Consider the following 17,726-nt stretch of genomic DNA (forward strand, 5'->3'; position numbering starts at 1 on the left):
AGGCTATAAATTAGATATCAGCATAGCATGTACATTCATTAATCCAATTAATGGCCATGTTGTTATTTGAAGAATAAAGAAGAATGGAAACTCTTCCAGGTTAAATAATAACAGATAACAACAAAGTTATTGAAAATATGTGAAGTGGGGAGGTCAAATGGTGCTTAACATAACATTCAGAATTATTCCACTCCTGTGCCGATATACATGCATTTGTGTTTGTATTAGTCCAGACTAATGGCCATTTTATAGCGCAAGCCTACTGAGATACCATGACGCTGTTAAATATGGATACCCAAGCACACAACGTGCCAGCGATATGACAGTAAAGCAGTAAATAATCTGTAAATAATCAAGTATGAAGAAGAAAATCCAGTAATTGTCATTATGAACATTAATCTACTTGACTGGGATATGATGACATGTATGAACCATGTCTGACTACCCAATCCTATTATTTGCTGCAAATGACAAGCATGGGTTCCTGCAGACCAATTCTAACCCAGATCTTCATAGGTAACTCAATTCCATTGCCTATTGGGAGCAGCAATGGGTGCTGGTTACACATTCCACCCTGGGTCACCAGGGGGGCCAAGAAAAGTGTGATAGCCAGTTCTTAGATGTAATAGATCAGATCAGAGGTTAGATTGAGGTGAAATTGGGTTTAACGTCGTGCTTGAAAATATTTCGCTCATATGATGACGTGTATGCGTGTGTATGTGTATGTGCGGCTGCTTGTACTAGCCCAGACTGAAGCTGGTTTTATAGTGCTAGCCCACTGAGATACCATGCCGCAGTGAAGCATGAATACCCCCCTCAGACACAGTATACTGACTCCGAGCCGACCAGTCCTTGTTGTACCCATTAATGCCGAGTGCCAGACAGGGACAAACAAGTACCATATTTTAACGTGTCTTGGTATGACGCCGCCGGGGATCGAACCCGTGACCTTCCGCTCTCCGGGCGGACGCTCTAACCACTACACCAGGGAGGCGGTTGCCAGTTCTTAGAAATAAAGCTATTGCACATAAGCAAATTACAAAATGTTATGTGCATTCATAGAACCAATGATGTCAGAATACTTTAGGAATATTACAGTAATACTGCAGAAAGGGCTACAACAACAATTCGGATCGATTCATCAAAATTCGAATCTGACACCTGAGTTTCGATTTTCGATAAGCACTATTACTATTTCGATTTGATATTTGAATACCTATTTAAATTATTTCCACATAACCAGAACGTAACTTTAGCTCCAACTCGAGCAGTTTCGAGCACTGAAATAAGGTGAAACGTGATTGGTTGATGCCAGGCTAATCATCCAATGAGAATTGTTGTTAGTAGACATTGCCAAGTTGACGATGGATTTCATGCTAAAAAGCCCATTCTGGGAGTTAAAGGAAATCTGATGTTTTCACTTGTATGAAGAATTGAATCGAAAATGATCAAATCGAAGGTCCAATATCGAAAATTGAAACGAATCAAGGTCTGGGTGAATCGTTGCAGCCTTCACTGCAAGGCAGTAATGGTTCCTTTGAAAGTCTCAATAAATGTAGATGATTATTTGTGACAGATTATCAGCACTTCAAGACAAATGCTTTTGATCTATGATGGAAGCCAAACAATTTCAGAACACTCTATTTTTCTGATAATCCAACATGTCCAGTTAAAGCTTATAACTAGTTTTTGCAAACAATTTCTGTAACATGTTTCATTTAAAACTCAGGTATCCCCCATTCTCTTACCACAGAAGTTACTCAAGTCATATCTTCCTAATACGGCCCTTTCATGGTGCGAGTGTTCAGGATTGGTGATTGGTTGCAATCAGATTTAGTTGTGCAATCATCAACGTTGTTGCAAAAGTGATCATTCTCAAAGCCTCGGGAATTTCTGTATGCTTCGGGAAAACTAGAAATTCTTCCTCTGCGGGATGCGCAAACATTTCTTCTAGACAGAACTCAGTCATGTAATGGCGGATCAATGGCGTCTCCATCGCCCTCGTTGACAACGGACAAGTTAGCTATTAAATGTCTTATGTGTCACATCAACATAAGTCATCGGCAGAGGAGGGATATTTGTGGCCCCAATTTCTATTGCTAGTGTCTGATTTTCAGTTAAACATGAAATACCAAATCTATCCGCATATTGATCAACTAACTCCATGGCAGCCGCCATATTGGATCTAAGTCGATGTATCATGTGTACTGATTGGATAGAAAGAAGGGAGATAATTTGTGTTGCGATCTTCTGACGCCAATATTTTTCGAGAACTGGGAAATATGGCCGTATTAGAACAGAGGTTACATGGGAAGATATGACTTGAGTAACCTCTGTGGGAAGAGAATGGGTATCCCCAAGAATATCAAACTGTCAACTCTAATCTCATATCATTTGGTGGTCAGGAGAAATAAAACTAAGTGACCTGTCCTCTTATGTCTGCAGAGCATGTTTATTAGTAAACATACTGTTAGAGCATGAACATATATTATTGTACAGAAAATAGATATCAGCAATAAGCATAGTTATCACACATGTGTTTACAACATTTCTTCACTAAGTCCCCCACAGAGACATCAGAGAACCATTATATGCCCTTTTTTATGTGTGTGTTTACTCAAAGTTCCTCAGCAACACTTGTTTACTATTCAGAGGTAGAACACTTGAATAGTCTCCATCCATTCCAGGCACAAACAATGCACCATAGTTAATACCGCAACACCTCAATGGTCACTGCTTATATCAAATCTGAGGGCCACTCAGAGTACACAATGTTACCATTCACTATTGTCAGAGGTTCATAACACACCATATATCCCACAATGGAGGCCAGCACTTTATGATCCCTATCCATTAAATGTGTCTTATTCACAATCATTCTTATATTCACTGAATTAACATCATTCATGACTACTGTTATATCCAGCACCATATTTGACTTCAGTCAATATGACTTCGTATACATTCTAAGAAGAAGGAAATGTACACATGTAGGTTCCAAGGAGTGATAGAAATGAAGTATCGGTACAGTGTTATGTCAGATTTATATGGTATAAACATGGTATATCACGGGTGGGGAATAATGTTACTGACTGTGTATAAAGCCGTACAGTGTATGGTACAATGTTGTACAGGCAAAGGCACATTGTAGCATGATGTGTGAGCTCTTTGTTAGGTGGAACCTCAATAAAGATCACACACACCATGGGCCATTAAGTGAAAATAATTTTGTATTTTATTACCTGTTTTTTAAGAGGCAGAATGCTCAGTGTCATAAGCTAAAAGACTATTTCATAGAAAGACACTTAGCAATGAACTATGGTAAGAGAAATACCATCCTATGTTCTGATATGTTTTTGATCCTGTTTGAAATGCACATATTTAATTGTATTTATATAAAAAACATCATTTCATGACTAAAATAAAATATCAACAGCTTGGTGTCAACACAGAAAAACATCACTATTCATTCACTATACTGTCGAGGTTCTTGAGAGGCATATAGAGGTTGGTATTCAAGTATAAGACAAAATATTATGGATGACAACTTCTTCTTTATTGTATACACAATGTTTCAGGGGTTTTCCTTGATTTTCATTCACCTGACGAAGGGGCTGGAAAAGCTCTGGAATGTTGTGTATACAATAAGAAGATGACATCCATAATATTTTGTCTTATACACTATACTGTCATACTAATTATTTACAAACTATAGCTCCTGCTTGAAAAGAGTTTTAGAAAACCCACAATTATATATAATTATCTTTATACCTTTTATCTCCCTGACATTGTTTGGCTCTATTTGGTTAATGGGTCAAACAAAATCTTTTTGAAGAGCAGGATGCTGAATATCTTTGTGATAGCAAATGTTCAGGGTTTTATCTAGACCTCACTGGAGGCTGAAATTCGAAGTAAAGTCAGGAGTAAATGTCAGTAAAACTTCCCCAACAGGAATGAACAATTTCCCAATTATGTTGAAATATCTGTAACTATTGTGATAGCTTGGTCAAAGTGGCTGCATTTCACTAGTAACAGGACCAATTAAGAGGAGCTTAAATCTTAAATTAAATATGAAAGAATGACACCAATTTGCTCTGCCTGTCATGGCAACATAGTTTGGAATCCAGATAAATCCACTCATGTCAAAGAGAAATTGCCATGATGGCTAAAGACAATGCCTGCAATTAACAAGAATTTGTTCAGCTAATATTCAAGAAATGTCAAATATGACATTTTATGTTGTATTTCAGGTTAGAATTGATCTTCAACAACCTATGCTTATCGTAAGTGGTGACTAACGGGATCGGGTGGTCATTTTCGCCGACTTGGTTGACGTCATTGTATCCTAATTGCTTAGGTTGATGCTCATGCTGCTGATCACAAGATTATCTGGTCCAGAATTGATTATTTACAGACCACCACCTTAGAGCTGGAATATTAAACAAACAAATTTGTGTTGGATGTTTACAAGACCTTCTTTGGTCAGATGATAAAAAGAAATATAAACACAGTTGGGTCAACCTTTGATGTGTTGAACTTTTGTCTCGAAGTAATATCATTATGTAGTTTTATCGAACCTCAGACACATCTCAAAGTATTTACGAAGGTCCTTCAACACAGTAAGGTTTGACTATATTTCTAACCCAACTGTCACGTTCTTACTCTTCAAATACACACCCACCTGGCCACAATCTACTCTGTCTGTGTCAGAAATGTTAACTACTGTACTAAATCTTACAATGCTGGTACACCGCCGTTCGTCCCGATGGCATAAATCCTGTAGTCAACAGACAACTGGGTTAGATCTCAGTTAGCAAATAATTTCACTGAGGTCAATCTTTGATCCATTTATTATACCATGTTATACAAACAATCATATTAAATCTTTTATGCTGACAGTAAGACAAGCCTATTGAACTACTACAATCTGATATAGTTATGTCCGTTGGTCAAGCAAACAGATTAATTTGAATAGTTGCTCGATTTTAGTTCTGAACTAAAAAAGGGGTTAAAATGATTTGTCAGTAATTAATCTGTTTCAGTGTTTTTCATAAAATGTTTGATTTGTTTTGGACAAAATACATTCAGTTAATGTCGAGCAAGATATAATTTGTGGCTGTTGATGTGAGTGAGTGAATTAAGTTTTACACCTCTTTTAGCAATATTCCAGCAATATCACGGCAGGGGACACCAGAAATGGGCTTCATACTGTGTACCCATGTGGGGAATTGAACCTGGGATTTTGGCGTGGTGAGTGAACGCTTTAACCATTAGGCTACCTCACCATCCCTGTGGTTGTTTAAAGCCCCACTACCCAAATGTTTAGCTGCAGTTGGTGATATACAAAGTATCAAGTCTGGATGAGACAAGCCTGTGATCGATATTATAAACAACATTGTAAACCAAAAGTCCCTGTGTTCTATAATCTGATTGGTTGAAAAACGTGATCTAATGGTATTTGATTCCCGGAAATTCTCTGCGTATTAATACATACAAACATCGCTCACACCATTGTATTGTTACGTCGTCAGCTGTGATGACGTTATTAAAATCATATTGTGACGGAATTCCCGTGCTTCAAATATTCAATAACACCCGGAAATTCGCCAACACATGATGTTTATCTCCTAAATATATTCTTGTGTGAATGATGACTTGCCATCAACCAGCTTCACACAGCCTGATCACCTGACTCTTTAAGTGGCCTGTTATCACAAGTATAGGCGGCGATGGGGTAGCCTAGATGCTTAAGCGTTCTCTCGTATAAAACTAAACTCACTCGCTCACTATAACCAATATAGGTTGTTATAGACCAATTCTAATCAGGAATGTTCAAGGTACTTTATTAGACTTCAAAAACAAATCACAAGTACATTTGAGACCTGAACTCGTTCTTTAATGACACTAGGACTGATAATGGACATTATAATGTACCTGTATCAACACACTTGTGCATGCTCAAGGTGCTACAAGAAATTAAAGGATTATATACAATACATTAATGTTGGTTTAAAAGAATGAGGTATAGGTGCTCTTGAAAACATCATTTTTAATACAAGATTTGAAAGTTGTCAGAGAATCATAAAGTTTAATGTTGTCAGGAAGACTGACTGACTGAGTTTGGTTTTATGCCGCTTTTAGCAATATTCCAGCAACATCACGGCGGGGGACACCAGAAATGGGCTTCACACATTGTACCCCATGTGGGGATTCGAACCCGGGTCTTCGGCGTGACAAGCCAACGCTTTAACCACTAGGCTACCCCACCGCCCTTGTCAGGAAGAGAATCTCAGAGACATGGCACTGCATGTAGGAATGATCGCAAGCCTAATGATGAAGCTAAGCATATTCTGGGGACTGTTAACAAGAGCTGGTTCTGGGATACAAGAGTCCTGCATAAGCAGATCCAGAGGGGGTGTAGGGTGTGTGCAGGGGTGTGCACCCCCTTTTTGTTCTGAAAGTTTTTTAAATGACCATTGAAACTCTCGTGACAACGGGTGAAAATGAACTGTGCCCTTCCCCCCTTTCGCAAAAAGCTGTATCCCTGTTCTGTATTCTGGAAGATCGATAGTTTTCAAGAAGATTAATTAAAACAAGAAAAGCAAATCCTTTTCCATTTTAATAATAATAATAATAAAATAATGATTTTTAATTTTTATAGAAGTATAAACAATGTATTAGTCCTAACAATTCAAACAGGTTTAAAGATTGAGTTCACAAATGCTCAGTAAATGTCAGGTGAGATACTCTGAGTCAGGGATGGAGGTAGTTTTTGAAGAATATTGGACATGGGTGTGTCCCACAAAATAAAATAAAAGATTTACTCAACTGCCTGTCACCAAAGTCAACACTAAGCACTGTTGAAGTTTTCAGAAAATTATGGTAGTTTTTCCGTTTAAAGCATTTGTAATTGATGACATAATTGTGAAAAGGACATTCAGATTTGTTAAAAGTGTGTGAATTATGTAACAATTATTTATTACACAGGTGCATGGTTCAGAAGTTTTTCATGTACTAATATACTTAAAATAATGATCTCCTGCAAATGGTTGTGACATATTTAGACAAACTTATACTTTTTCATGCCCCTTCATGAAAAGACCAGATAAAAAGAACTTAATATCTCATTCTAAAATGTCCATTTTTACATGACCTTCAACAAATAAGTTTTATTTATTTATGTCCCCTTACCCAACAGGCTGTCATACCTGACCAAAACTTATTTATTCTGACAAACACATATCAACCCATGCCATGTTTGTTGTTTAATGCCTTATTCAGTAATATTCCAGCTATATGGCGGAATTTTTAAACATTTTTCAGAACTTAAGTCTACAGATTTTTTAACTGTACAGTTTTATAATGTTAACTGTGTGGGCACTGAATTAGATGAAGCACCAGAAAGGTAGTTTTCAACACTATTATTATTTTGTTTGATACTATTTAGATAGAATTGCTGTTAGGTATGGATTGAAGAATTTTGGCTAAGAAATCATGTTGATGCAGGTATTCTACTGCGTATTTGTAAATACTTAGGGATACTAAGGTAATTCCTGTAACTGAGTTTCAGATATGCACATTATCACTTGACTCATGTCATCATATCCCAGTTGCATAGATTGATGCTCATGATGTTGATCACTGGATTGTCTGATACAATCAACTTCTTTTTTAGGTATGTGTTTGGACTGGCAAACGTCAAATTATAACAATGTACCCAATTACCTATTACCCAGCGCTGTCTGGCTATCGGTCTCAAGAGCTGGGTAAAAATGTGTGCGATTGGCTCTAGTTTTACGGGAGCCCTGGCAAGTATTCAGATTATGGAGATAAATGCATTCAAGGATCGGACCATGCATACACTGAAGTGGTCTGTTGTACGGATTGTAGGACAAAACCCCCTGTGGGTGAAAGCCCCCTGTGGATGACAGCCCCCTAGGACAAAAACTCCTTAGGAGTGAGTGAGTTCAGTTTAGTTTTACGCCGCACTCAGCAATATTCCAGCTATATGGCAGACTCCTTAGGACAAAAACCCATAAGGACATAAAAACCAAATGAGGACCTTTGGACAAAACCCCCAAACATTTTTTAACTATTGAGTGATTGACTTAAGTGACATGTTTTGATTGAATCAGTAACAGAGTTTATCAGTGACAGGGATTAACAGGCTTCATTAATTAACTTAGTATTTCATTTGGAAACATTATTAAGGATGAAGCTTCATTACTGATGAGGATTAACTGACTTCAAGAGTATAAAAAGTTTAATTAATCAACTTAGTATTTAGATATGTACACATTATTAAGTATTTCAACTCACTGTCATATTGGTATGGTATAAATAAATGCTCCATAAACTAAGCAGGCAGTGCTTTCCAGCATGGAGATATTGAAGAATAATAAGGCCTAAAAAAAGCTTGTGGTTCCGATTTCCCGACCGACCCTAGATATTCCCGCCGAGCCTAACAATTTTACTCACCACATAATAAATTAAATTTATTTTATGACACATGAGTAATGTGAAAATATTTTGCAAAAAAACCCAAACAACCTACCTACCTACCCTAGTTCTGAAATGTAGGAAATCGGAACCACAACATTTATTTTTTTTGGCCTAAGGGTGGTGTCAAGTTAGCTACAAAGGTTATATGTATACAAAGTAGAGCACTGGAAAGTCATATATTGGCTGGGAATGTAGCTGTCGTACAGCCCTAATCTGTCGTGGGGCTATGAAGACATCTTTGACAGAAAGTTTAATAATTAATACATATTAATAATATATATATCTACCATATATAAATTTAAGTATCTTCTGTATTGAATTTAAAACTGCTGTTTGTGATGTCGGCTAAATAAAATATTTGAATAATGAACAATCTTCATTACATATTTGGAGTTTTTTGGGTTTTTTTGTCCTACATGGTGTTTTTTGTTTGTCGTAAGGGGCTTTCGTCTACAGGGGTTTATGTCTGCACATATCCAGAAACAAATACACCCAGTGCATCCCATGCAAGTCTTTTCTTTACTGAAACTTATGAAAGTCTGAGTGAGTGAGTGAGTGAGTGAGTGAATTGGGTTTAACAATATTCCAGCAATATCATGGTGGGGACACCAGAAATGGGCTTCACATATTGTACCCATGTGGGGAATCGAACCTGGGGCTTCAGCATGACAAGCGAACACTTTAACCACTGAGCTACCCAACTGCCCTATGAAAGTCAGAAGAAATGAGGGAATAGTCCTTAAGAAATGGTAACATAAGCGAGCTAGAGTGTAACCAGAGTTTTATTGTTACTGTCACTGAAAGATACGGTAAGAGTTCATTACGTACCCCCAACCTAACTTTAAACTATACACTATAGACTAAACTATAGTGTTTGCTCATCACAAAAATAGGCGGGGGGTACGTAAGGAACTCTTTCCAAAGACACTGTTAATGGCACAAAATACTTCTAAATTAAAAGTGTAAACTATTTTATGAAATTCGAACAGCGTGTCCGTATCTTTTCACTTGTAATAATCGCATGGTTCGTTTGGCCACATAATCAAGCACACAAGTATATATAAAATATTAAAATGAATTGATGAAACGAAAATGACAATTACAGCACCTATAAACGATCGATTCAACACCTGTGAATTAAACAGCGTGCGGGGTGTAACTGCACGGACAAAACGCACATTGTCTGGAAGCCCGCCACAGGCTGACAGGTATCAGAGCAACTCACCTTCAACGAAATGGTAGTGTGTCCCGCACACTAAACACACAAATAAAATCCACGTGAGTCGCATCAATATTCCTCCACAAGGCAAGTCCAGCTTGCCTGTAGACATTTACATGTACAGAGCTCACGAAGATTTGGTCCAGCCTCCAACTTTCAACTCTGAAAATTCACACTTGTCTTGTCACGGAGAAGTCGAAATAATCCTTTAAAAAACACGGCACACTACTTCTACGAAATGGACCCTCGTTACGAAATATGTTATCACATAGTTATTTTTCCCCGTCCGTCAAGTTGCCGTGTGGTATCTACATTGAATATCCCCGCCTCGCTTGTGACACGCCGTCTGCGATAACACGAGTCACGTGACCAAAATAATGAATATTTAGTGGCCAGGAAGGGGAATTAAGTTCGTTGCTTGGCTACGAGTATACAATATGAGTGTTATGTACCTGTTGGGGTCGGTGAATAACTGATATATAGCTCAAGGCGGCGTAACGTGACTCCGAGGGGTGTGTGCATGGCTTTATGCTGTTGTCTGATAGAGATTTCGATAGCCTGACAATAGAATTTCACAACAATAGGTTAATCTACAATACACGAAATTAGCGACACATTCAACTAAACCGTAGAGAATCCGTTGGGCCCTTTAATACTTCCTAGTTGTTGACTTGTGCTAGTATTGATATGTGTAAGTATGGTTTGGTATTACATAACCAGCCTAGTCGGTAACGGTAACGAACCTGTGATTCAGTTCACATTAATTGGTATTCAGGGTCATATTTAAAAATCAGAGATGCCAAATTATACAAATGCTTTGTAAAATATACATTATTCCAATAAAAGTTTTTAAAAGAATTATCACACACACTGGGTTATTTTGGTTCGTCGATTAACGCCGGACTCCAGTAAAATGGCAGTGGTATGTTTGTAACAGCCTGGACCAGACAATCTAGTGATTACTATCATGAACGTCGATCTCCGCCATTGGGATATGTGTATGTAGTGTACATATGCCTAATGAATAGAATATTACAAATAATACTGCAAATGTAACGTCTATATATATCAGTCTTATGTAATATGAGTATCGATCTACACAAATGACATTGATCACAGTACGTATGAACCAAGTCAGCGGGTGTTACCACACAGACCGTCAGTTGCCACTTACAAGCATACCAAACACACATGCATCTTGCTCAAACCCCACCTGGATCTTCACAGGTCTTACACATTGGTTGCGTTACTTGAGAAATACGGCATGTACAACATTTATATATTAATCTTTATCAAATAGCCCATTTCATAAACCATCTTTCCGACGACAACATATGTGTCAATATCAATATATTTCTTATGTCAGTCACCACTGATATCTTATTTCATAACAAACAGTAGTCGTGAGGTTATGCTAATCCAACTCAGCTATCTGCGTGCAGTGAGATTCAGTCGAGCAAACTGCGCCGTCTTTCTACCCTGACTGTAAATACTGTATGTCTTAAGTAACAGGATATTCCACCATGATAGTGCATATTTGGTGCTTCAAATCGTCGTGGATTGTCATGCGTGACATGGCTGTTGTTTATAACCTCACCTACCCCCTCTACCGGAGTGGCATTAGTCTGTCATGCTGACATATGATCCACACAATGAGTGTTTGTCTTTCCTAACAACAAGTAAACATGCATGACTAATGACTCTGAATATACTCTACTGTGGGTGCCTTGCGACCGAGATGTGTCTCGTATGGAGCATTGAAGCTATAATCGCTATAACCATTATAATTAAGACTGACTGACTGACTGAGTTTGGTTTTACGCCGCTTTTAGCAATATTCCAGCAACATCACGGCGGGGACACTAGAACTGGGCTTCACACATTGTACCCATGTGGGGATTCGAACCCGGGTCTTCGGCGTGACGAGCCAACGCTATAACCACTAGGCTACCCCACCGCCCCCTTATGATTAAGAAACAAATTAGGTCATCAATTATCATTTTTCATTGTTATATTGTGATTTTCTGATCATAAACATATCATTACTTTTATGTACATAAATATTGAAAATATGTTTCCAAATACATGTAGTTGTTAAAAAAGAAAAAGGCTCAAATGAACATTCTCCTAGAGCTAAAAAAGGAAACATATCAACGTCAGTCATTCAAATCTTTGTTCATTAAATGATAACATTTATAAACAGAATATATGGAGGTGTTTCATCACTTGAAAGCAGTAGTATTTTCTTCTTGTTTTATTTTGACCTGAATGTCCACCCTTTATCGAATGAATAGAAAATCATGTTCCCCTGAATAGTTTTGTTACACAACGTCACCCGAGCTGATATGTAATATAAGCCTATTGAATAACATCCAAGTATGACATATTACTACTACTATGGGTGAACGTGATACGACGCCTACGTCCTATATTGACTTAGACAACACAATAAGCGCAGTGATTGTGTAAGTGCTTACGTTGCTTGGGAATCGAACCCGTGAGTGTTCCGCGTTACCGGCAACGTAGCTACTAGGCTAACTTTATATATAATCTGTAACTTGGTCCACTAGATGTAACAACCTCTCTGTTTCTCTCTCTCTCTCCCTCTCTGTCTCTCTATGAGTGTGTGTGTGTGTCTCTGCCCCCCCTCTCAGGAGAATGAACCTGTCCAGATGAATATGAAATTTTATAGTTTTTAAGAACTCTTTTCCTCAATGCTATGTACGACTGTAATATATATTTTGCGGCGACAGTGATATCTATAGTTACACACTCATACTGTCTGTGTCAACCAATGGTTTGCTGGATTCAGAATCAATGGTACCAATCCGTCCACATTCAGATGTACCACTGGCCGACGTATACAACAAAGTCTATTCAACTCTGCTTTTCCAGATATAGGGTTAGGGATCGATTGAGAGGCCGAATAAGAAAATAAAAAGCAACATTCATGTTCAGTATATTATTGATTGTGATGTCATTACAACTTAATCAGGCATTAAAAGTACAACGAACCCTCTTAACCCTCAGCCATCGCGTAACTGATTGCTGTTATAATGCACAACATCTACAGAATGGCACACATACTCCCTTTACAGAAAGCATGTTGACGTCGGTTAACCAGCCTGATCTGTACCCAATCCAGTACCAGTCAAAAATGGCTAAACTGAAGTACCGTAAAGAATGAGTGAGTTTAGTTTTACGCCGCTTTTAGCAATACATGTATTTCAGCAATATCACGGCTGGGAACACCAGAAATGGGCTTCACACATTGCACCCATGTGGGGAATCGAACGTGACGAGCGAACACCTTAACCATTAAGCTACCCCATCGCCCCTGTAAAGAATGATTTAGTGATGAGCGTGATTTCGAAAGGTACAAATACCTGTTGTTTATATGTGGCTGGCGTTGACTGGATTTGTTTCCATTTTCTATTTTTCACACTGTTTGGCTTTAAAAGATGCTGCTGTTCAAACGCTGGCAGAAAATGGGTTAATCATTGACACGCGGTATGTTTGGTCTGCTGAATGATATGAGATCATAGGAAATGTATGTTCCTTTAAAAAACATTTTTTTGCGAAGTTAAGGTTATAATCATAAAGTCATATTGAGCGACACATTAACCTACCTGTAAAACCTTTCTCCCTTCTTTATAGGTCTAAACTGCAAACTCCGTGAACCTTGTACATGTCTATTTACGAGCAAGACATGGTTAAAAGCAGTTTGGGTCAATACATTTACGATTTAGTCATCGACCGGGATAAAAGTAGAATCGTTATCCAAGAAAGGATTTGTCAATGAAGACAGACTATACCAGATAAAGGTACTAGCTACTAAATGTACCGTAACGTCGCCTTAAACAAATTGAACATTGAAGTCAGTAAGCCGACTCTGTTTTTGCTGATGCTTCAGATGCTAAAATGTAACTTAAATACTAGCCTATAATGTCTATAACAGGAGGGGGATATTAAAAATGACACTGTTCTATTTTTCTCATATTTAAAAGAAAATATATTTGATCATTATTAAGGGCCTGGTCATGTACTCCACTTGGGGTAGGGTGTGTAAAGAAACAATGTGGTGGGGGAGGGGCCATAAAAAGATGCATGCTGCATAGAGCGGCGTGATGGGTGTGGCAGAGGGCGGTCGGGGTCGGAAGAACAATCTCATCGCGTCATGTATGATAATAAAGATAATAAGATCAAAACATTATGCATAAGTGAGTGTAAATAATCGAGCCTGGACCAGGCAATCCAGTGATCAACAGCATGAGTATCGATCTACGCAATTGTGAACCGATGGCATGTGTCAACCACATCAGCGATCCTGACAACCCGATCCCGTTAGTCGCCTCTTACGACAAGCATGGGTTGCTGAAGATCAGTTGTAACCCGGATCTTCACGGGTTCAGTATGCATATGGTAAAACAAGATCTGGGATGGATCCTGGTATAACTAACGACCGCCATTTAACTCTGCGTAATGAATTGCGGTGACTTCTATCACTGAACTGCCCGCACCCATTATGAGCGGCAAAATATTGGAAACAATAAGAGTGAGGGAGTTTACTTTTACGTCGCTTTTAGCAATATTCCAGCAATATCACGACGAGGGACACCAGGAAGGGCTTCATTGTACCCATGTGGGGAATCGAACCCGGGGCTTCAGCGTCACGAGCGGACGCTTTAACCACAAGGCTACCCCATCGCCCCGAAAACAATGAGAAAAGAAAGATTTGGCTGTCTGGAAAGGTGACCAAGCCTTAAGTAAGCATGTCATCGACACACAGACTTCACTAGGTTGGAAAGCTTTTCTTGGGATTTTCACATTATCAGACACGAATCCGATTCTTTGTTAACACAGGATGTTCATCTGCGTGCAGGAATGGCGTTATCTACACGACTGTACACTGTGCCACTGCACGAAGAAAAGTAATTAATCTCTGGGCCACTTGAAAACCACCCTGTCGTCAACACAACAATCTTTTATCGTCAACGTTGTCAGGTCGAAGGCTGTATAAATGATCACCGAAAACGATTTCATACAAAACATCTTGGTCGTAGGCCAAACCTTTACTGGCAGACATTTTAAAGCTGAATATGTCTGTTTTTTTCCAGCCAAATAAACAACTTAACTCTTCTGTACATATCACTGCACATTCAAAAGAATTAATTGTTCATTGAAAGGGTTTGAATACTCCACACTTCTTTATCGACCTAACACCGCACCAAAAGGGGTGATTTCGATGTGATGGATTCCTGGTGGACAGAACCGGATGTCCCGATGCATCGTGGGTAAATATCCAACAAATTGATGCAACTCCGATTCGGCTTCAAACAAGAAACAACCTTCTCAGTACAGGGAGTGAGCAATGCTTAATAGTTTAACATCCGGGCCATGGGGTAGCCTAGTGGTTAAATCAATCGCTCGCCACGCGGAAGACCTGGGTTCAATTCCCCACATGGGTACAATGTGTGAAGCCCATTCCTGGTGCCCCCGCCGCGATATTGCTGGAATACTGCTAAAAGGCGACGTAAAACCAAACTCACTCATCTGACCATGTTCCATTGACATTGTGTTTAACCCGGAAGTTGTATCGACGGTTATTAATGACTTCCGGTCTAATCAATTATTTCAACCACAATCAATAAGCGTTTTATGCGAAGGCGACGATAAGATGTACACACTAGAAGATTACTGAGCCTTCGGTAAGTGTTTGGTTTTGTTATCAGAACTCCGCGTTATCTTTACGAGCACTAAGTACAATATCCCACCACCTGTAAATATAGGTTGAGAAGGCGCGGTCTAGCCATGTCACTAGAAGTCCATGTCCTTGTCATAAGGATATTGAACAGTAAATGAACTCAGACCGTTGGTTCATGTAGGTCATTCTGCGGTTGTTCACTATGCAACACCATACTATACATTCTCCTAGTTAGAGTGAGTGAGTATGGTTTTATGTCGCCTTTAGCAACATTCCAGCAATATCACGAAGGGATACATCAGAAATGGGCTTTACACGCTCCAGTCCACTCCACTCAAATGTTTAACTCTGCTCCCCTCCACTCAGTCATTTAACCCCACTTTACTCCACTCAAACATTTAACTCTGCTCCCCTCCACTCAAACATTTAACTCTGTTCCCCTCCACTCAAACATTTACCTCTGCTCCCCTCCACTCAAACATTTAACTCTGCTCCAACCACTCAAACATTTAACTCTGATCCCCTCCACTCAAACATTTACCTCTGGTCCGCTTCCCCGAAACATTTATCTCTGCTCTGCTCCACTCAAACATTTACCTCTGGTCCACTACACTCAAACATTTAATTTTGCTCTGCTCCGCTCTATTCAAACATTTACCTCTGGTCCGCTCCCCCGAAACATTTATCTCTGCTCCACTCCAGTCAAACATTTACCTCTGGTCCACTCCACCCAAACATTTAATTCTGCTCTGCTCCGCTCTATTCAAACGTTTACCGCTGGTCCTCTCCCCCGAAACATTTACCTCTGCTCCACTACAGTCAAACATTTACCTCTGATCCACTCAAACATTTAACTCCAGTCCGCTCCACTCAAACATTTACTGCTGCTCTACTCTACTCAAATATTTAACTCCAGTCCGCTCCACTCAAATATTTACTTCTGCTATACTCCACTCAAACATTTAACTCTAGTCCGCTCCACTCAAACATTTACTACTGCTCTACTCCACTCAAACATTTAACTCCAGTCCGCTCCACTCAAACATTTACTTCTGCTCTACTCCACTCAAACATTTAACTCCAGTCCGCTCCACTCAAACATTTACTTCTGCTCTACTCCACTCAAACATTTAACTCCAGTCCGCTCCAAACATTTACTTCTGCTCTACTACACTCAAACATTTAACTCCAGTCCGCTCCACTCAAACATTTACTTCTGCTCTACTCCACTCAAACATTTAACTCCAGTCCGCTCCACTCAAACTTTTACTTCTGCTCTACTCCACTCAAACATTTAACTCCAGTCCGCTCCACTCAAACATTTACTTCTGCTCTACTCCACTCAAACATTTACTTCTGCTCTACTCCACTCAAACATTTACCTCTGCTCCGCTCCACTCAAACATTTACTTCTGCTCTACTCCACTCAAACATTTACTTCTGCTCTATTCCACTCAAACATTTAACTTCGCTCCATTCCTTTCAACTCCAGTCGATCAGTTAACTTCACGCTCGGAATTTCACATTAATGCATGCAGAGCTGACAGACTAATATTCTATGGCGGCTGCTTTAAAATCCGATGGACAATCTCAGAGTTTGTTTACAGCCACACCCCGTGTTCGTGATTCATTCGAATTGTCAGCATGTTTCAGAGGAGTTGTGACACGTGTAAAATTGACGACGGACGGCAGACACAGCGTCACATAGACTCCGACTTTAAGACCTAGTTCAGGTTAGCTAACCTGAAAAGCTTCTGTCTGAACCAAAGTATACTAGTTACGTATGTGCTTATTTTTAACTGTGGACATTCCGTCTGATTTGTTCCGATCAAAGGATCAGAGTTTATCTTTCAGAAAAAAAACTACAACACTTAAAATACAGTTTAAGTTTCAAGAAAGAGTGGAAGTATTATAAGCAAGATATTCCACGTCACACAAAGAAACACTATCACATTAGCAAAGTCAACGAGTGCCAATGATAAATTACAATCTTGCTGATATCCATTCAGTCTAAACTCTTTCATTAAACCAAGATCAAAGGTCTTATTTAAAACCATATTAAACACAAATTGCACTTTCAGAAGTTCATATTTATCTTACCCTCGAGAATCAAATCAATAGCATTTTTTCCACGAATACCAAGTACATTTCAATATACAACTATACTTATTATACAGATTGTGTATTTGACCATATAGGTATCTGACAATCTACATGTTCTCTTTCTTTTAATCCTTTATGAGACTTACACGAAATGTGTTTGCTTTCGTGTCTTTGCTCTGACGAAAGTCATTATCAATA

The 17,726-nt window shown here is 38.9% G+C and overlaps 1 protein-coding gene across 1 annotated transcript in view; it reads right to left on the bottom strand.

Moving 5' to 3' along the window:
* Positions 1-10,039, bottom strand: part of LOC124284353 — a 166,157-nt gene extending 156,118 nt beyond the window's left edge. The window contains 1 exon segment of the mRNA XM_046720439.1: positions 9,728-10,039. Within this exon segment, the coding sequence (XP_046576395.1) occupies positions 9,728-9,833 (106 nt within the window). The 5' untranslated portion in view covers positions 9,834-10,039.
* Between the last annotated feature and the right edge of the window lie 7,687 nt (positions 10,040-17,726).

Source organism: Haliotis rubra, unplaced genomic scaffold, assembly GCF_003918875.1.
Source record: "Haliotis rubra isolate DU_JTF1 unplaced genomic scaffold, ASM391887v1 Scf334, whole genome shotgun sequence".
Classification (NCBI taxonomy): domain Eukaryota; kingdom Metazoa; phylum Mollusca; class Gastropoda; order Lepetellida; family Haliotidae; genus Haliotis; species Haliotis rubra.